Here is a 22,251-nt window from a genome sequence, read left to right as displayed (position 1 = left end):
CCCACCTCAGCCTCCTGAGTAGCTGGAGGCTGAGGTGGGAGGATCTCTTGAGCCTGGGAGGTTGAGGCTGCAATGAGCCATCATTACAGCCAGCCAATTTTTATATGTTTTGTAGAAACAGGGTTTTGCTATATTGCCCAGGGTAGTCTTGAACTCCTGAGCTCAAGTGATCCACCTACCTCCCAAAGTGCTGGCCCCTCAGTCCTACTGCCCCACTATGCCTGACCCCTTAGTCCTACTTATTAATAGAAAGAGAGAGAGAGAAAGAGAGAGAGAGAGAGATTAAATTTATAGCACATTTGTATAATAGAATATGATCATTTATTAAAAGATCATGTTGAGGGGAAATATTTATTGACAAATCAAGGGGAAAATATTCATTATATACTATAAAAAAGGAAGAAAGGGCATTTTTTTCTTTTTATACACCATCAGCCTTTGTTTTATTATTTTAGTAAAAATACTCAAACACTGACATACATAGATGTAGGTATATACACAAGCACAGGAAAAAAGTACTAACGTGACTATCATGTACAGTGGGGTTTAGAAGTAATTTCTGGTTTTGTGTTTCTTGTGTTTTCAGGTATCATCCAAATTGCTTTCAGATCAGCAAGTATTAGGATTTTTCAAATTCAAAAAATATACTTTTTAATGAATAAATTAAAAAAAAAAAACAGAAAAAGCACTGGAAAGTCACTTAACAATCTTTATGAGTTTAAGTGCCAGGTCTTGTGCTGGGACCCAGAGCTATATGAGTGACCAATCCCATTACTGTACTCTATCTGAACGGCATGGTTGACAGGTTTGAGAATGCTTAAAATAATTAAAATCAAACACTTTGTAAATCTCAAGCCACTGAAATTTCCCAAGCGGCTTTGCATTTAAGAAAAATTCCATGTTCAAAATAAAAAGCTAAACCATCTATAATGTCTCCACAGTCACTGAAAGCCAATTTATTAATTAGCTTTAATTGTATCTTACGTTTCAAATTCTGTCACTACATTTATTGATCATGTTAATAACAGCATTAAATAAAAGAGAAAAATTATTACTTAAAGGCAGCCTCTAAGAGGCAGAAGTGCAGAACTTTGTAGTTCATCCTTGACGTTGCTTCCGTGAATAAACTGCGTCAGGGAGAGGATCTGCACTTGTTTGGAAAGAAGCAGCTGACACTAAAACATCATTATTGAAATTAACAAACTGAAAATTTATGAAGCACAAATCTTAGAAAAATTTGCCATTGTGTTTCCCCATGTTTACTTGTGATGCATACTTTATGTACTGTGCCTAATTAAATGTAACAGATTATGAAATGTTGAAATGCTAAGTCATGTATAATGGAACATGGTAGCACATTTACATGGTAAACAATTTTACCTCTAACAAAGAGTTTCTCCCTAATCAATGTTTTCATCCCCATTATGTGATTCAATTTGAAGTGAGGGATGGAAGCCAGATACTGTTCAATTTTTAAAGTTAATGGTGTTAATAAATTCTAAATTTCACACCAGTTCTCTCCCTCCAGAAGGTACAGGTTTGATACAGTTTCTATAAGGACAGAAAGGCTGGGCACTCTGGATACACACACTGTGTGCATTCCTCTAAGAACTCTGAGGACAGCTGGATAAATGGGTTTGAGAGCCAAATGGACCTGTGTGTAAATCTCAGCTCTGCAATTTCCTGCCTATGTTACCTTAGACAAGTCATGCCATCTAAGGTTCTCCTTTCCTGGTCTACAAGGTGGGATAATGATACCTCCTCTTTATGGGGCTGTTGTGAACATTAAATGAGATGGCATGTTGAATACATAGGACTGTGCCAGGGATGTACCAGGCACTCAGTAAATGTTAGTTTTCCCTTTTCTTAAAACAAATCAGCAATAACAAAACTCTCTGAAGGCCAACGGCATACACGCCATGCTTACTTCCTGCAGTGCCTAAGGTCAGGACCCCTTTTCCCAGGAGCTTCAAGTTCTGGGCAAGCTGGCCATGCCGCCAGTGCTGGTGAGACACTGGTAAGAGGGAACAGGCAGCAGCAAGAAGGGAAAAGGAGGTGAACTCCTACATACCTGAACAGAATAAAATTCCTACCACAGAAGACCAAGAGCTCCCATCTGCCACACTCCTGCTGGGCTATTGCTCTGCACAAGTACCTGACAGCACTACCTGTATCCCTTCTCATCCCTGCCCCAACTCAGCAGGACAATGCACTGGACCCGGAATTTGCAGGAAACCTGAATTCCAATGCCACTTGTGCCTGTTTTCAAACAGTGGCCATTTGCAAAGAGCTCATTATGAGCCAGCTCTGTATTAGGAATTTTGCATGTATTATCTCATTTAACTGTTACAAAGACCCAATTTTACTGAAGCAAAAACTGAAGTCAAAAAGTTTATGTAACTCACCTAAGGTTACAAAGCCCGTTTCATTATGTCTTGCCAGATAAAACTTGTTTTCTCTTAATACTTAGTACAAGTTTTAAAAATTATTCTTTACTCAATTTCATTTCTTTTTCACTGTATTAAACGGTGAGGTCTACAAACTTATATTCTACCTTTTCAGTGCAAAATATTTCAGTTCCTTCATGGTTAAAATGTGGGCTAGCCCAAGAATCCACACATTTTTTTTTTCTCTTCTAAGAAAACAAGTTGCAAATGTGGCCAGGTGCGGTGGCTCATGCCTGTAATCCTAACACATTGGGAAGCCAAAGTGGGTGGATCACCTGAGGTTAGGAGTTTGAGACCAGCCTGGTCAACATGGTGAAACTCCGTCTCCACTAAAAATACAAAAATTAGCCAGGCATGGTGGTGCACGCCTGTAGTCCCAGCTACTCGGGAGGCTGAGGCAGGAGAATCGCTTGAAATTAGCTGGGCGCAGTGGTGCACGCCTGTAGTCCCAGCTACTCAGGAGGCTGAGGCAGGAGAACTGTGGGAGAACCCAGGAGGTGGAGGTTGCAGTGAGCCGAAATCAAGCCATTGCACACCAGCCTGGGCAACACAGCGAGACTCTGTCTCAAAAAAAAAAAAAAAAAGAGAGCGAGAGAGAGAGAAAAGAAAAGAAGTTGCAAATTTATCACAACTGACTTGAAAACCAACTTTTGGAAAATATCCCACTTTTAATGGGAGAACCGAACAAATAGAAATTCAGTTTCCATAGCATTTGAAATAATTTAAAACAGATTCCCTTGTCAAGTACAGTATTTTTTAAATTTGAGGCTGTGAAAAATTTTATTGCCATAATGTGCTGACACTCTTACAGTTCAGCTTTGCCCTTTCTCCTCTGCATGATAGACTGATAACTGCTCGTGACATTCACAAAGAGGCTCATCTGCAAAAGTGTATAAAACATCAGCCTTGTGGCCACAGTACATAGAAAATGGATAACACTGTTCAACTCCCTAAAACATGTGCTGAGGGGTGCCTCTGAATTACCACAGACAACATTTACAGTTAAGAGGTTTTTTTTCTTTAAAATTATTTTTCTTATTAGAAAAAAAATGTGGTAGGTATACAACTTAGTAGTTTTCCTTCCTAGGCTCTATGGAAAGCCTCTTTGACAGATTTTGAAACACTGACATCACAACTGTGGAACTGCCTCCCATCAGCTACGCTGAAAGGTGAAGCCATCTCCCAGGCAACACAGCAGCATCCCAGAATGAATGCACAGAGCACTCCAAATAACGATGGGCCAGACTTTTTGTTCTGACAAGTTTCAGGTAAATCTTATCTCTGTAAATAAAAACATCAACATGCATTCAGTGTCCTATGAAAAGAAATCCTGCAGTCACACCTCTTGTTTAAGGGAAACGCTTATTTATTCAAACACCATTCCTCACCACATACCCACTGCAGTTTTCTTTTCTTTTCAAAAATCCAGAAAAATTTCATTTAATTGTTAAAGCGGGTATACCTATCCTCAAAAAGCATAGTAAGCTTTCAATATATATAATTAATTCTCATCAAAAATGAATCTCATGCATTTTTGGAGTAAAGAATACAAAATATATATATATGGTAGGTCCATCAGAGACTAAGAACAGACACACCCTCATGCCCCGCCCTGGATCTCACCTTCAGGGAGCCTGTGAATACTTAGCACGCTAGTTTGCCGGATGTCAGAACCTTTATTCCCTCTTTCTTTTGGATCCTTTATAAGACTCTGTATGCCCAGCAAGAAAATGTAGGTTGAATGGATGACAACTGGCATTTAATGAACATTCATGAGACGCCAGGCCCTGTACTAGACACTCTTCATACATGATTTCATCAACCCCTGAATCCCCTGAGCAAATTATCGTTATTCTCATTTTATAGATAAAAAATGACTCATTAAATAATTTGCTTAAGGTCACACTGTTACTAAATAGTGCTGGAGCAGAGTCTGAGTGACTTCTCCGCCTTCCTACACGGAACGTACGGTCATTTGAAGTTAAAATACCAGTTTATCAAAATACAGGATATGAAAGGACAGCACTGGATGGGTGCGGTGGCTCATGCCTATAATTCCAGCACTTTGAGAGGCCGAGGCAGGAAGATGGTTTGAGCTTAAGAGTTTGAGACTAGCCTGGGAAATATGGTGAAACTCCATCTCTACAAAAAATACAAAAATTAGCCAGGCATGGTGGCTCATGCCTGTAGTCCTAGCTACTTGGGAGGCTGAGTTGGGAGGATCACTTGAGCCCAGGAGGCGGAGGTTGAACTGAATTTTCAGTCTTTTGCTATTATAAAGACTGGAGCAAGAAAAATTGTACACAGATAATGTGTTTGTAGATTAAATTAGAAATGGACCTACTGTGTATGCGTGTGCATATATATATACACACACACACGGATATACATGCACATATATACAGATATGTACAGTATATACATATATACACACACTACATACACATTCATGTATATATAATATATATTTAAAGCTATAAATTTCTTTCTAAACATGGCTTTAGCTGTACCCTATGAGTTTTGGTATGTTATCTTTTCACTGTCATTCAGTTATTTTCTAATTTCCATTGTGATTTCTTCATTAACCCAAGGGTTATATTGCTTAATTTCTAAACATATGGAATTTTATTTGGTTATCTGTTATTTTCTAGTTATCTGTGATTTCTAGTTTAAGTCCACTGTAGTCAGAAAACATAGTCTGTTTTAAACTGTTTAAAATTTATTGAGAGGTACTTTGTCCCAGAATATAGTCAACTTTCAAAATGTTCTATAAGTGCTTAAAATTAGAATGTATATTCTGCAGTTGTTGGATGTAGTGTTTCTATATATGTCCATTAGGTCAAGTCTGCTAATTGTTAAAACCTTCTATATCTGTGCTACTCCAAAGTGTAGTTCCAGAACCATCAGCATCAGCATAATCTGGGAGCTGTAAATTGCCAGCCCCACTACATACACTTTGAATCAGAACCTCTGGGAATGGGGCCCAGAAATCTATATTCTAAAAGCTCTCCAGATCATTCTTATTTATGTATGCTAAAGTTTAAGAAGCACTGTTCTATGTCCTTACTGACTTATATGTATGTGTCTGCTTGTTCAGTTACAGAAAAGTGTGAAAATCTCCTATAGTGATTTTGAATTTGTCTATTTTTCTTTAAAATTGTATAAGTTTTGCTTTATGTTTTTTGAGCTTCCTTGAAGTGCTCTTTATCTGATATTATTAGATCAACACAAACTTTCTTTTGGCTATTGTTCACATTTACATTTTTTCATACTGCTATACTTTCTATGTCCTTATATTTTAAATATGTCTTTTAGAGAACACAAAATTAAGTTTCATTTTTAAATCCTGACTCTATTACTTAGAGTATTAAATTCATTTACTTTAATGTGATTACTGGCATATTTAGGTATAAGCCTATCATCTTACTAACTACTTCCTATTTACTTCCTATTTGTCCCACTTACTATGCATTTTTTCTTTTTCCCTTGCCATCTTTTAGATTGCTTATTTTTAAAAAAGTATTCTATGTCTCTGTCTCTCTTTATTAATTTGAAAGCTATATATTCTTTTACTTTTTTTTATGACTACCCTGGAGATTTACACTTTCTCGACTATTCAAGTCCAACATTAATTGGTACTTTTTCACTAACTGGTATTTTTGCCATCTTTCCCAGAAAACTTTGTAAGAGTTTTGGAACAGTTACTCTCCTTTCATAACTTACAAGGCATTATTGTTGTATATTTTAAGTCTATACATACCGTAAGCAAAATAAGACATTATCTTTACTTTAAACAGTACTACTCACTTAGATTTACATACATATTTATCCTTTTCTTTGCTTTTCTACTCCTTCCTGTATCTCCTACCCTGTATCTGTAATCTTTTTATTTCTGTCTGCAGAACACATTTTTTGTATTTCCTTTAGAGAGAAAATGAGAAAAATTATTACAGTTTTTGACTGAAAATGTCTTTATTTCACCTCCACTATCAAAGGACATTTTTGGCAGGTACAGAATTCTAGGCTGACATTTAATCTGACTCATCTCTTTAAAGGTATCACTCTACTGTATTATGTCTTTATTGTTTCAGTTAAGAAATCAGTGGTCATTCAATTGTTGTTTTATTAAAGGCAAACTTACTTTTCCCACTGGCTGCTTTTGTTTCAACCATGTTTAGTGTGGATTCCTATTTATTTATTGTTTGGGGACTGGTGTTGTTCACAAGTCTAGGTCTTGGAATTTGCTATGGGTTTTGGAAAGTTTTCAGTCATTACATTGAAAATATTGCTTCTGACCCATTCTCACATTTGCTTTTGGGGCTCAATCACAAGTATATTAGACTTTCTTACTGTATCCTCTATATCTCCTATTCTCTGTCTCCCAATTTTTCTATCCTATTGTCTCTGTATTCTTCAATATCATTATTTTCTTGTGATTCATCTTCCAGTCCACTAATTTTCCTTTCAGCAATGTCTAATCTTCTTTTAACCCAATCCACTGGGTTCCTAATTTTGATTCTAACATTTTTATTTGACCCTTTTTTTTATGGTTTCCAATTCGCTGACAGAATTGTCCAGTTTGTCTTTCCTCCACTATAGACATTAAGCATAGTTATTTTATAGTCCATGTCAGATTCCTTTATTTCCTATACTGTTTTGAGTCTGTTTCTATTGTCTGTTGTTTCTGCTGGTTTCTGTACCAGAAACATTGTCATGTTGTCTTGTATAGCTTTTTTTTTCTGATTGTGTGCCCAGTTTTTTTGTTTGTTTTCGTGGTTTTTTTTTTTTTTTTTTTTTTTTTTTTTTTTTTTTTTTATAGAAACAACTTGAAGTCTAAGATGCTGCTATCTTTCTCCACAAAAAAAATTTTGTATTTGATTTGTCCAAGCACCTATGAATAGCAGCAATCCAATGTCAAGGAATGAGGTATTCTAAGGTAGAATAGCAGATCTTCCTTTAGGGTCTATTTCTGATGTGCTCGCTGCTAAGATGTAGCCCTAGCAGTTTAAGTCCTAACCCAAAGCAAAGGGAAAAAGGCAGCATCCTTTAGCAGGTCCTAGATACCAATTCACACCTTTTCACCCCTGAAAAGTTGTCTAAAGCCCTGCTTAAATTCTCAGCCTTTTAGCTACTACCTTAGAATTGGCAATGGAATCAGGGAAATGTCATTTCCTCCAGCCTTATTTTCTTACTATCTGCAGGTTCCCTGGGCAACTTCATCCATTCCCAGGGCCTCAACTAGGAACTTAAGTGAATGACCTCCAAGCTGTATCTTTAACCTTGACCTTTCTTCTAAGTTATATTTCCAAAATGAACATTTCCCAACAGATGCTGAAGGCAATGTGAACCTAGCATAACTGCTGCCAAGATTTAATGTCCCCTCCATCAAACTAGCTTTTCCTTATGTGTTTCCTATATCAGTTAATAATATCACCATCTTCAATAAATGTCTATGTGCTGGACACACTGTGCTAGGCATTAAGAATATAAGGGTGAATAAGATAGTAGTTCTGGTCAAAATCAAGTTTACCATCTATCAGGGGAACAGTATTTAACAAATCATTATTTAGTTACAATCATGGGGAAAAGAAGTTATGAGAATATACAATGGAGGATAGGAACTGAAAGTATCACGGAAAGCCTTCTTGAAGAAATGATATTTGAAGTGAGCTTTGAAGGAGTAGAAATTAATAAGATGTCTGTATGTGTTTGGCAGGGGGCAGGGAGAGACAATTCCAAGCAGGAGAAACTGCATAACAATAATTACTATTATATCTTCACTTACTCTGTGATAGGCACTTTGCTAGGTACTTTACACATGTTTTATCTTACTGAAACTCCCGTAACCCTAGGAAGTACATGCTATTTTTTTTTTCTTTTTGAGACGGAGCCTCACTCTGTTGCCCAGGTTGGAGTGCAGTGGCATAATCTCGGCTTACTGCAAACTCTGCCTCCTGGATTCAAGCAATTCTCCTGCCTGAGCCTCCTGAGTAGCTAGGACTACAGGTGTTGCACCACCATGCCCGGCTAATTTTTTGTATTTTTAGTAGATATGGGGTTTTACCATGTTGGCCAGGCTAGTATTGAACTCCTGAGCTCGAGCAATCTGCCCGCCTCAGCCTCCCAAAGTGCTGGGATTACAGGTGTGAGCCACCATGCCTGGCCAGTACACGCTATTTTTATCCCAACTACACACATGAGGAAAGGAGGCACAGTGAGGTAAAACGACTTGCCCAAGGTCACTGAGCTAATAAACTGGGGAGGAGCTGGGGTTTTAGTTCAGGCTTGTCTGAGTCTTCACAGTCTGTAGCCTTAAGTCTTATAATAAAATCCCTCACCCCCCACATAATAACACAGGCTCCAGACTTATTAAACTGTTTTCCTAACATAACTGTTTTTTGCTTCTGAGTTTCCTCTGCTTAGAATACCCTTTCTCCCAAAGTCTTATTCATCCTTCTCCAGGTTCTACACACCATTTTCTCTAGAAGGTCTTTCCTGATCCTCTCAGTAGAAAGTAAATCCCTCTTTGTACTATATTCCTCACATGGCATCCATTTGTGCCTGTGTGCTTCCTCAGGTAACTTTTATATTCTGTCAGTAACACATCTGTCTGTTTCCCCCAATAAATTCAATACTTCTTGGGGAGAAGAACCCTATCTTACTGACCTTTCTTTGCCACAGTGCCAGGCATAGTGCCTAACATATAGTAGGCACTAAGTACCTATTGAGCAGATTAGGAAAATAGCCAAAAAGCCTGGTATTTGATCTAGCCAAAGGTACTTTAACTTATTTAAACTGTAGTTTCTACTCTCAAAACCCATACTTATTTAGAAAAATGTGTTCTCCACATAGCTGACAGAAGAATTGGGAGAGGAGAGAAATCAAAAGAGAAGAAACAAGGAAAGCCCAGGAGCATCTCTGGAGAAGGTTTCTGGATGCAAACATCAAAGAATCAACAGAAGTGGGAAGTCAGGAGGCTTGAGCGTGGAGCCTGTTCTGACCAGGTGTCTTCACCCTTTGGACTACATTGTCTATCTTCTGTTCACTCCTCCCTATCTGCTGTATACCCTGTCATGGGCCCCAGAAGGCTGCCCTGGGGGCCCTCAGGCTTCTGGCCAATAGTAGGCACTGGCAGCAGATGGGAAGGGAAAAGAGTGAGATCACAGTATTTGTTTTCCTGACTCCTGCACTATAAGGCTGCCTTTTCTCAGGTCTCAGTCACTGGCCTTCTCCACACACCTCCTCTGTCTTCAGATCTACTGACCTTTCCCTCATCTCTTCAGGCCAAGTGGGTAACAGAACCAATCACTAGTATTATCCTTTGTGGTTTCCCTACACTGTGTCCACACTATTGTAAATGGTCACTTGCTCAGTGACCTCGGGCAAGTTGTTTTACCTCACTTATAAAGTGTCCTCCAATTATTCCAGTTTGAGTGTGGCATCTGTTTTCTACTGGGACCCTGGCTTATTTATTGACCTATTAGCCTCAAATGCCTCATGGAAGCCAGGCCAACGGAAAGGTCAGACACAGTGCTGAGACTAGCATGAGAAAAACTGGTAAGAATACTCAACTGGAAGGAAGAAGAGAAGGAATAAGTAAAAGAAGGCAAAGGGGACAAAAAAATGGAGGAACCACAATTTTGATTACGACTTCTTCCAGGTATAGGGAAACTCCAAAACACTAAATCTAAGCTGGAAATTGTCTCTCTCTCTCTCTTTTTTTTTTTTTTTTTTTTGAGACAGAGTCTCACTCGGTAGCCCAAGCTGGAGTGCAGTGGCATGATGTTGGCTCACTGCAACCTCCGCATCCAGGCTCAAGTGATTCTCCTCCCTCAGCCTCCTGAGTAGGTGGGACTACAGGCACATGCCACCACGCCTGGCTAATTTTTTGTATTTTAGTAGAGACGAGGTTGCCCAGGTAGTTTTGAACTCCTGAGCTCAGGCGATCTGCCCGCCTCAACCTCCCAAAGTGCTGGGATTACAGGTGTGAACCACCATGCCCAGCCGGAAAAATTGTCTCTTTATCCTTTGTTTGGGTATCATATCAACTGCGTGTTAGAGATTTCCTCAAGATAGTCAATTCTAAAATAAATATAATATCTGATATTGCTGGAGCAAGCTTTAAGCACCACACTAATCATGGTGCTGATTGTCTGTAGCGAACAACAACAGCAACAAAAAAATCAGAAGCTTCTCTGTTTTCTTTAAATCTTGCAGATATGCCTCATCTGTACTTGGTGCTACAGCATCCTCAAAGCTCCCATCTTTTTACAACCTGCTCTTTTATTCTCGGCACACTGTTTAATGATGTCCCACCTCCACTGGGATACACAATCAGAGCTTTTAGAACAGAGGGTCTGTAGCTTTCTTTTAAGACATGTGAAATAATCGTTTTAACAAAATAAGTTGCCTTTTCCTTCAACTTGTTTCTGGTTTACCAACTGCATACTTGCAGTAGAAATCTACTTCTGCCTTCTGTCTACTGCCAAAGCAACTGAAAAGGCTTTTATGTATAGCTGAAAAAAAGTACTGTAATTTGATAGTCATCTTCTTTTTTCCTGCTCTAATTATTATTTTAACGGGCTTCTTCTTATTTCAATAGTTTTTTTAATAAGGAAATCTTACTTACAAATTTTAATTAGCTTACTGAATATTCACTGCTTTGGAATAAGTAGTTTAATGAGTAAAGAGACCTCAGACTACTAACTAGCCTAGAGTCTCTAAAGTAGCTTAGCAGGAAAATGATGCAGCCCTAGTGATATAAGCCAAGGTCCGTACCTCACAAACCAGTACTCTGCAGCCTGGACCCTGGGGATGAATGAATCACATTGCCTCTTGCAGGAAAAAAAGTAAGACTTCAGTTTCTCCCCCTTTATTAAGAATCTCTGTGTAAAAATCCCCAAGTCCCCTACTCACTAAGGCTTGTGACCCCTGTCAAATCACTTAACTTCTCTGAACTTCAGTTTCCCCACCTGAATGGGTGAGATTGTGTTGGTATCTACATTAGACTATTATAAAAGCAGGTCTTATTTGCCACTTTAAGAGCTCTAAAATATGTTGATTGAATGAATAAATGAATGAGTCTTAATGCTGTCACTTAATCTCTCTACCATTTCTGGTTCTCATTTGTTTTTGTTTTTAAATCAATCCTTTCTTTACAGTACATTTCAATTACGGTAGAAATGAAGAATAAGTTAAATTAACATTTTTCATTCTAAAAACACCTAGCAGAGAAAATACAGCCAGTAACTCAAATTCAAAATTGGAATTAGGAGAAGAATGAAGTTTTTTATGGCTTAATAACTCAAATAATCAATGTAAATTAGCTCTATTCCAAAAATTAAAATTATACTAATATCTGCTCTACTAATTAAGAGTATGTGACAATTTAAGTATGATTCTCAGTGCATATGACATGTGAAATAGTTTCTTCTTTTGTCAATTTTCAGGATGTTAGGTAAAAGGGGAACTCCAGCTTACTTAATCAAAGCAAGTCAAGAAATCAGAAATTTCAAATTCTGGTTTAGCAAATCTCTTTCTCACACATCCTACATCCAACCTATCAGGAAACCCTGTACCTTCACAATTTATCCAGAACCCAGTCACATTTCATCATTTCTATAACAAATACTCACTTGAGTGAACACTCAAGTGTACCCCAACTGATATCTCTGCTTTCCCTTGCCTCCCAGGGTCTAATGTCAGTACAGCTGCCATGGTGATCCTATAAAACTTAAGTCAGATCCATGTCACTCCTCAGTTTCCCATCTCACAGTGAAAGCCCAAGTCATCACCATGGCCTAGAAGGCCCATGAACCATTTATTTCTTCCCCAGCATCTTTAACTTCATCGCCTACTACTTGCTCCCTTGCTTAGGGCACTTCTACCTCAGGGCCTCTGTACTTGCTGTTCCCTCTGCTAGAATGTTCCTCACTGATTATCCACATGACTTGTCTTCATCTCCTTCAATCTAACCAAAAGATACTTCCTCAGGAGGGGCTTTCTTTACCACCCTATTAAAAATTGCATCCTCTAACCCCTTCCCTCCTTTATTCGTCAAGAGTAACTATCATTTCGTAACTATCTTGTTTACTTATCTGTATACTCCCACAAAAATGTAATTCCATGAGGGCAGGCTTGTTTTTGTTATGTAAGTAAACTCTTTAGTCAAATAAAATAAAAATATACAAAAAAGGGCCACACATCATAGGTAAAGAGTTTAATGAATTTTCATAAAGTGAACATACCCATGGAACTACCACTTAGATCGAGAAATACTTCTTCCTCCTTCCAATCACCATTCCCCCAAAGATAACTATTAATCTGATTTCTAACCCCAAGGTTAATTTTGCTTGTTTTTCTATTTTTTATAAATGAAATCAAGTTGGTTTTTCCATTTTTTATAAATGAAATCAAGCACTTCTTTTACTTAGCATTATGTAGTTACATGTGGTTATAGTTCATTCATTCTCATTGTTAAATAACATTCCAAATATACATAAATATACCACACATAAATATATCATACATAAATATTCCAAATATACATAATTATACCTATTTTCCTATTGATGGACATTTGCACTGTTTCTAGTTTTGGCTATTATGGATACTGTTACTAAGGATATTCCTACAGATATCTTTCAGTGAGTATATGTACACATTTCTATCAGTTAGGACACGGGTCTGTCTGGTTAAGTTCACTGATGTCTCTTTCATCCCTAGCATAGTATTCCGCACATAACCAGCATTATTCAATAAATATTTGTTAAACGAATGGAAGCAGTCTTTTTAAATTCTGTTATTTAGATTTAATAACGGACATGAGACTTTCTTGCCTTATATATGCAGGTTTGTAATGCATAATAATTAATCTCTGTAAACCTGCCACTAAAATTAAGAAAGACTATTAGTAACACTGAAACTCCTTGATTGTTCTTTCTTGATCCCATATCATTGGATTCTTCTTTTTTTTTTTTTTTTTTTTAGATGGAGTTTTGCTCTTGATGCCCAGGCTGGAGTGCAAAGGCATGATCTCGGCTCACCCCACAACTTCCACCTCCTGGATTCAAGTGATTCTCCTGCCTCAGCCTCCTGAGTAGGTGGGATTACAGGTGTGCACCACCACGCCTGGCTACTTTTTGTATTTTTAGTAGAGGCAAGGTTTCTCCATGTTGGTCAGGCTGGTCTCAAACTCTCGATCTCAGGTGATCCACCCATCTTGGCCTCCCAAAGTGCTGGGATTACAGGCGTGAGCCACCACACCCGGCCCTTTTTTAATTTTATTATTGCCTTTCTTCCTTTATGTTTAACCATATATAAGTGTCCCCTGACAATATGCTGTTTAGCTTGCTTGGTTTTAAACTTTGTAAAAATGTTATGCTACGTGTATTCTCCAATTTGCATTTTTCACTCAACATGAATTGATACATGTAGATCACTCTTTTTCCACTGCTGTATAGTGTTCTATTGTGGGATTATAACAAAGCATATTTACTCATTTCTCCGGTCTGCGGACAAATGGTTTGTTTCAAATTTTTTGCCATTTCAAACAATGTTACTATGAATGTTCTTACCAGTGTTTCCTGAAATACAGACAAGAGGTATTCTAGAAATTGTGGGTTGAATGGTATATGCATGTTCAAATTTATAAAATAATGTCAGAAGTTTTCCGAAGTGACTATATCAATTTACATCCCTGCCACCAATATTATAAGGGCTCCTACTGCTACACATTCTTGGTAGCAGAATGTGCCAAACTAGGAAATGTAAGTTATTTCACTGCACTTTTTAAATCACATTTTCCTGATCGCTAATAAGAATGAGGATCTTTTCATACAATTGACCATTTCTATTTTTTCTTCCATGAAATCCTTCTTTGACTCTCTTGCCTATTTTTGAAATAGGTTTTTTGCCTTTTCTTACTAATTTATAGGCACTCCTTATATTTTATGTTTTAATCCTCTGTTGTTTATACACTTGTAAGTATCTTCTTGCAGTCTGTGGACTGTCCCCACAGTTTAGAAAATACTTTATTTGAAAATAATTTCAAACATGCAAAAAAGCTGCAACAATAAAAATGACATAAAGAAATATCTGTATATGCCCTTTCCCTATTATTAACATTTTCCCTCATTTGTTTTATCTTTGTGGGCACTCATGCTCTCTCTGTGTGTGTATGTCTGTTCATATACACACATACACACATATACATGCAAACACACATTTTTTTTTTCTGAACATTTGAGGCTAAGTTACATACATCATGGTCCTTTACCCCTAAGTCAGTCAGTGTGTATTTGCTAAGTCTAGAGAGATTCTCTCACATAACCAAGTACAATTATCAATTTCAATTTACTTCAGTAAATTTAACCCAACAATATCCTTTATGGTATGGTTTTCCCTACAGTACAGAATCCAGTCTAGGGTAAAGTATTGAAATTACTTGTCATATCTCTTTAGCTTCTTTTAATCTAGAACATTTCCATGGCCTTTCTTGGATGTTTTTAAAGAATAATGCTCCCTCCCTGCTTCTGTCCTCAGTAGAACATTCCTCATTTGGGATTTGTCTGGTGTTGTCTTGTGATTAGATTCAGGTTACGTTCTTGGATGAAATACTACAGCTAATGTCTGTCTGCTCCTCCTTGGTGATGTTGATTCTGATCACTTGGTCAAGTTTTTGTTCCATTTCTCCACTTTATTATTACTTTTTAAAAATCTCTTGCAACTTGTTCTTCATCTAAATTTTCCTCTAGATATAATATCTATTGATAATTATATCTGATCCAATCTTTACTCAATGGTTGTATCATGTTGATGTTTTCAGTCTTTATTAAGTACTTTGATAAACAAAAGTTCTACCATTGAATCTATCAATCTTTTCTTTTGTTCCTTACACATTTTATGTCCTGTTTAAGAAATTCTAGCTTGCCCTCACAGCACTAAAGATATTGCCTTACATTTCTTCTGAAGTTTCCCTATTATTATAAGCAGTTGCAGTAAATAATAAATCACAGTTTCATATATTCTACATCTAGTAAAAATAGTATTATTCCAGTTGCCTGTTTTCAGGGGGTTTCAATATTTTTGAAGTTAGTTTTCTCTATGAACAATTTCTGGATTCTAAATTTCATTGTATTTCAGTATGATTTACATTTTAAACAATATTTTTTTCTCTTTTGAAAGTAGTTAGCCAGGTGCAGTGGTTCATGCTTGTAATCCCAGCACTTTGGGAGGCTGAGGCTGGAGGATCACTTGAGGCCAGGAGTTCAAGACCAGCTTGGACAACAGGGTGAAACCCTGTCTGTACAAAAAATTTAAAAATTAGCTGGGCATGGTGGCATGCCTGTAGTCCTAGCAATCAGGAGGCTGAGGCAGGAGGATTGCTTGAGCCCAGGAGTTCAAAGTTACAGTTCAAACATACCCTGCACTGCAGCCTGTGCGACAGAGTGAGACCCTGTCTTAAAAAAAGAAAAAGCAAAAGCAGTTGACCTGTCAGGCCTGGAACAGAAATTCTTTGCTTTCACTTTTTAAAAACTTAAACAAAAGGCCGTTAATTTATAAGCATAAAATTTATAAGCATAACTTATTTCTGAAATTCTGTGTTTGAAAGGCTGACCTGGAAGAAACAAAGTCAGAAAGTTTGCTTTTTAGACAAAGTAATAGAGCTATATCTATATTATTTCTACCTCTGTACCTTTTTCTCAGCAATTGCTAAAAAAAAAAAAAAAAAAAATCAAAACATAATAAAGCTATTTTTCCATAGAAAACAAGTGAAATAAATTTAGTAATTAACTATTTTTAAAAACACACACTGGTAAATGGGTTCCTAGCCTATGTTAGAAGTTAAAACTCCCTAGTTCAGAATAGCCAGAAGGAAACCTTTTTATCACTTATTCCACAAGTGTGTACTGAGCACACTCTACACTACACACAAAGTGTGAAGTACTACAGCTAATGAAAACTCCAGATTTCATTGTTTTTGAAATAGATGATATTAATCTGTGTTATTCTCTAATGGTGCATATATTATAGAAGTGTTTTTAAAAAAAGAGTGGAAGCAAGAAAATACCTTAAATTCATCCACAAACATTCAAATTCTAAGTCAGAGAGTGGTTGTGAGAACAGGAAAACCAGACGTGGCATCATCATCTGGTGTTTGGCATGAACCTAATCCTTTCATTAATGTTCAGGGAAAAGGCACTCACCATAAAACCCTACTTGAAACGATTCTTCTTTTAATTTTGTCTTCTTCAGCTAACCCAGCATATCATACTATTCCTCCATATTTCATATGGAAGTAAGTAACCCAGTTTGTAATGTTTTATATGTCTATGTAAGCTGGTAATCCAAATCAGTTATATTCCATTTCTAACTGCATACAAAGAAATCAAGATATACCATTTCATAAGAGAAATGACAATAAACCTTGAATGAAATCTTAGTTATGAATCAAAGCTTGCTCTTGAGTTTCTACAGATAATAATGCCAAAAGAGGAGCTGGAAATCATCTTACACCCAGGCCCTATTCCCTTAAATAACAATGACTTCATACACTGACATGAGACCCTCATTGGAACTTGAAGGGGATCTTTAGTATCTTGAACTTTATCTACAGCACGAGTATTTATTTAGAAACTACTTATAAAAATGGTTTCATGTGACCCCTAGTGAACACTGAAATTTTTGACAAGGGTCAGCTTTTCCTTAAGTTTCACTACAAAAACTGGTTGGTAAACTGCTGCTTTTGCATGCTGTAAAGAAATGCTCTTCAAATGTCATCTATTAACAATAATATGAACATTTAAATAAATTTGTATTTTAGAGGTAATGCTAATAGGATATATTTATGTTCTAAAGAGGTACAGGTGTTTGCTAATTTATTTGTTTCCAATCCTCAGTCCAAATACCAGTCTATTTGACTAAAACTGAATGTATTTTTGTTAGAATATGACAACTAACTTCAGGGTCAGAAATTATTACAAATAAACTTTTTTTTAAAACCCCAAAACCAAAAACCCTGAAAGCATGAATTTAATTCTCGTGTTTAATGGATAACAAGGAAGCAAAGAAATCCCTGGGACTCAAACATTGTAGTATGTTACCAAGAAAGGGCCTGGTGAATTCCTCAAAGCTTTCACCAAAGAGTTATATTAAATTTCCTTTCGGCAACAAAATAAATTGGTTTCTTCCTGGGAGAAGCTTAGGTCAGTCATCTAAATCAGCGAAATCAGGAATACATGCCATTTACTGGAGAGTCACTTAAGTGTAAACTGCGTCTCTCCCCATGGCATGTTTATGTCCTCTCTAGAGAAGATTTACACTGGGGAATGGGGGTGGTGGTGGTCTTGATTCCTTGCCACTTAGGGTTTTTAAAAATTATCAAAAGTTGGGCGGGCGCGGTGGCTCAAGCCTGTAATCCCAGCACTTTAGGAGGCCGAGACGGGCGGATCACGAGGTCAGGAGATCGAGACCATCCTGGCTAACCTGGTGAAAACCCGTCTCTACTAAAAAAATACAAAAAGAAACTAGCCGGGCGAGGTGGCGGGCCCTATAGTCCCAGGTACTCCAGAGGCTGAGGCAGAAGAATGGCGTGAACCCGGGAGGCGGAGCTTGCTGTGAGCCAAGATCCGGCCACTGCATTCCAGCCTGGGCGACAGAGAGAGATTCTGTCTCAAAAAAAAAAAAAAAAAAAAAATTATCAAAGGTTTAAAATCTTGCCTAAAACTGTAGAAATATCTACATTTTCTTTGTATCTTTTTTGATGATAGAACATTTGGAAATGAAATTTGATTATAAAGCCCTGAGGGAGGAATGGGGTTCCTGTATCCACAGGGAACAAGACAGACCCATGGGTCCTTTCTCACCTGTGACACTGTGATGCTGCATTTCTTGGCCAGCTCCTCTTTGGCTTCTTCACTGGGGTAGGGGTTGCTGAGGTGTGAGTAAAAATATTCATTCAAGATTTCTGTGGCCTGTTTACTGAAGTTACGCCTTTTCCGTCTATGATAAGAGTGAAAAAAAAAGAATTGCAGTTACAATCAACATTAATCTAAGAGGGATAGGTTAATTAGGATGATGCCAAAAAAGTAGATTTCTCTTTTTAAACATCCTTAAGTTCTAATTTATTTCTATAATATTGTAAGTTATGTTCTAGACATCCTCCAAAGCATTCTCCAACTCATTTTAAGATGTAGGATCACTGAGAAAAATACCAGACTATGAAACACAATTAATTGTGCTTCATTCTTTGAGGACCTAATATTTTAGGTATTCAATGAAGATCCAGTGAGAACAAACAAGGGCTATCAGAGAGCTTACAGGGAAGAGGACTGGGCAGAGGAAGAGTTCTGAAACAGAAATATCTTGTCTAAAGGGTTAGAGCAGGTTGGAGCACTGTAAAAGGGAATGTGTGAGATGTGTCTGGAAGGATGGGCAGGGGGCAGATTATAGAAGCTCAGTGGACTCTATAAGAATTTTTGGATTTTATGCTGAGTGCCATAGGAAAGTACTAAAGGTTTTAAGTTTCATGTTTCTAAAAGATCATTCTGATTGCTGAGAATAGTTGAAGGAGGGCATGAAAAGAACTGCAAAGCCCATTTTAGGAGATGACTGCACTAGTCAAAATGAAGATGATAGTAACTTGGCACAAGGTGAGAGCAATGAAAATAAGATTCAAGATCTACTTGAAAGGTAAAAGTAATAGGACCTGATGATGTATTGAATGGAAGGAGTGAGTGAGGTAGATAGAGAAGGAAGTTTAGGGGAAAAAAAATACATCGGGAAGGATTTCTAGGTTTTTCTGCTTAAGCAACTGCCTGGACTGGGGTATGATTTTCTTCACTAGGCAAAGAGGAGAGAACAAAAATTTTTCTTTTGTTTTTGTTGGGAAGGGGGCAACAGAATTTCAAAAGATCAAGCATTTATTAACAATATATTTCAAGTAGCAAAAATGTCATTTATATTTGGGTTTTGTTATTAAGATTTTAAAGAATTCCAGCCTGAAAATTATCATTTGTCAGAATTCACTTTCAATTAAGTACCCCAGTAACTAGAAAATACCTTCCCCAGATAATTTTCTTAATACTCTCTTCCAAATAATCTTAATTCTTCTCAACTGTGATATCCCACAGTCAGAAAAGACAAAGTCAGTAGGCTGTTGTAAAGGTATGCACTGTATGAGATTCTTCTAGTCAAAATGATGTCACTCATATGGCAGGTTAAGTATGTCATCTACATTTCAACATTAAGGGAGAGTCAAGGGAGCAAGAAATCTAGGTCTGATCAAAACAATTCAGGTTTTAGTCCTGAAATTTCTTAATTTCAATAATTTTTAGGAGGGTTAAACTATTGTTTTCTGGGAGATGAAGATGAGATTCAAGATCTATTTGGGGATTACAGTCAACAGGATTTGATGATGAACTGGATGGGAAGGTGGTAAGGGAAGACAGGGAAGGAAGGGAACGAGGACAAATACACCAAAAAGGCCAGTTAGCATTTTTGCAGGAGTCATGTGTTGCTTGAAGAGAAAGACAAGGTCCCAAGGTGAGAGCACGTTGAAGAGGTACACTCTGATGAGTAGGTGCATGGGTAAGGTCTAGACTAGATACTGAAAATGCCAAATTTACAGGCATTATCTGACCCATAGACATTATTTGTTGAGACCACACAGTAATTACTTGCTCATAAAAATCTAGGTTTCTGACTTCTTATGAAAAATTGGGATACCAGCCATACTGGGCCCACATTCTTAGAAGGCAGCTCTAGTTAAGCTGAGTAATAGTGCCCCCTTAGATATGCACCTGCCTGCTCTAACCCTCCTTGTCCCTCCCTGTATCCCTGATCCAGTCACTCTACTCAATTCCACTATATGTAAGCATGTGAGTCTGTGACTCCTAGTATAAAACATGGAGCCCAGGAGCAAGGCCCGGGGTAGATGTGAATAGATGACACAAGTGCATCTCTTTGGGAAATAGGGACGTGTGAAAGGAGGATCAAAAAGAAATATGTCTAGGAAAGCAAAGAGAAGTTTGGCTCACATCACTTTTGCCCAGGGGTGGTTTTGAACAAACATCAAAACACCTTAGAGAACAAACAGAATAGCTCACTGGACATTCTGGCTGTGTCCAAACTACAGCACTTCTACCGGAAGAGGAGACAGACCCACACAAATTTATTCTTAAATGTTTTGCATTGGTGCATGCTTCGTCTTCTCCAATTATGAAGAAAACATGAGCATGGGAAGTCAGAGTGAGCAAGGGAATCATATATCTGACTGAGCATGTTTGCCTAGAGCAGAGCCCCTTGCCTTCTCAGTGCAGAGGGCTTGCTGGGAGGCACTACAAGAATAGATGGAACCAAAGCTCAGTATTTGCATTCACTTGAAGGCACAGGAGACAACTTGGTCTTACACGTTATTTATTTTTTAGAAAACATCCTGTAGAAAATGCCCATTAAGCATTTCCCCTCAGTTTCACTCCCCCAGGGTTCACCACACTCTAAATGGCTATGCCTCAGGCCAGTGTGCAGTGGCACATCAGTCCAGGCCTGTGTCCCATCAGCATCACAACATTACTAACAGCAATCTCTGCGGGAGAAGAGACTCTGCTCCAAGCTCTGCCACTCTTTCAATCTGGCTCTGCTCACTCTAGGCTGTTAATATACTTTCTCTTCATGGAAGAAAAATAAATTATTTAGGTGTATACATTATGAATGCAGTTATTTAAAAAATAAGCATGCATGTTGACAAGAATGGGAAAGCATCAGCAGAAATAAGGAGAGCAATTATGTTAGAAAATATTCCTTTCTATCAGACATATGTTTTACTATCTTTGTTACATTAGGCTTTTTAATAAAATGTTCAAATTTGACAAATAATTTTAAAATGTTTTTTGTCTTCTGATACTACCTCTCTAACCCTGATTTGAGCTGTTACAAAGTATTAAGTGGAATTATTCATTCATCTGGCCAGTCAATAAATTATTTTTGGTAGCCTCTAACATATAAGTCATTTGCTAGAATTGTGGGGAATGCAAATGTGTAAGTCTTGGCTGTTGCTTTTAATGACACTGTGGCTTACTAAGGGAGAGAAGAAATGTTCATGAAAAACTACAAGAAAAGGGAGTCTACAGGAAGTTCAGTCTGAAGAGTTGTATAAACATAGTATAAGTGTTCAAGGGAAGGAAGGGCTAGTTCAGTGGGGTGATTAAGGTGGATTTTCAGAAAAGCGAGCATTTAGACCAGACCTGGAACGATGAGCAAAATCTCACTAGATCCAACAAGTACAAGCACTGGTTCCATTCCGGGCTCCATTCCAGATACCCTCACAGATGATGACTCATTACTGGTAACCAGCTTAGAGAGACGGTTTGTTGTGGGAGCCAGGGAAGTAAGTGGTTAGACTTAGAAAAAGAACGAATTCTAAGCAGTAGAAACATAATTCCATGAAGCATTTCATTTTTGGAAGAAATACAGGAAAGAACAATTTAGTGATATATAAATAAGAACACTGAAAATGTTTAAACTCTGATCTAATAATTCCATTTTTAAGAATTGATCCTTAGGAAATAATCCTAAAGACCAAAAAGGTTTAATCCATGAAGATTTTCATTAAAATGTTAGTTTCAATAAAAATCTATCTAAAATAGTACCCTCTACATTTTCCCTCCCCTTGACTTGCTTTATTTTTCTGCATACCACTTACCACCCTAGTACATTTCATTACATTATTAAATACAGTGTTATGGCATATTTGTTCACTTGTTTACTGTCTGTTTCCTTAAGTAGAATATAAGCTCAATTGGGG

The 22,251-nt window shown here is 37.5% G+C and overlaps 1 protein-coding gene across 2 annotated transcripts in view; it reads right to left on the bottom strand.

The window, feature by feature from the left end:
- Nucleotides 1–22,251, bottom strand: part of PBX3 (pre-B-cell leukemia homeobox 3) — a 226,634-nt gene that overhangs the window by 13,149 nt on the left and 191,234 nt on the right. For both annotated transcript variants that reach the window (XM_011988691.1, XM_011988692.1), the window contains exon 4: nt 18,314–18,449. In XM_011988691.1, coding sequence (XP_011844081.1) covers nt 18,314–18,449 — 136 coding nt within the window. The remainder of the gene's footprint in view (nt 1–18,313; nt 18,450–22,251) is intronic.

Source organism: Mandrillus leucophaeus, unplaced genomic scaffold (genome assembly GCF_000951045.1).
Source record: "Mandrillus leucophaeus isolate KB7577 unplaced genomic scaffold, Mleu.le_1.0 Scaffold335, whole genome shotgun sequence".
NCBI lineage: Eukaryota > Metazoa > Chordata > Mammalia > Primates > Cercopithecidae > Mandrillus > Mandrillus leucophaeus.
The sequence above is the reverse complement of the archived record's forward strand: the minus strand, read 5'-3'. Positions and strand labels throughout refer to the sequence as shown.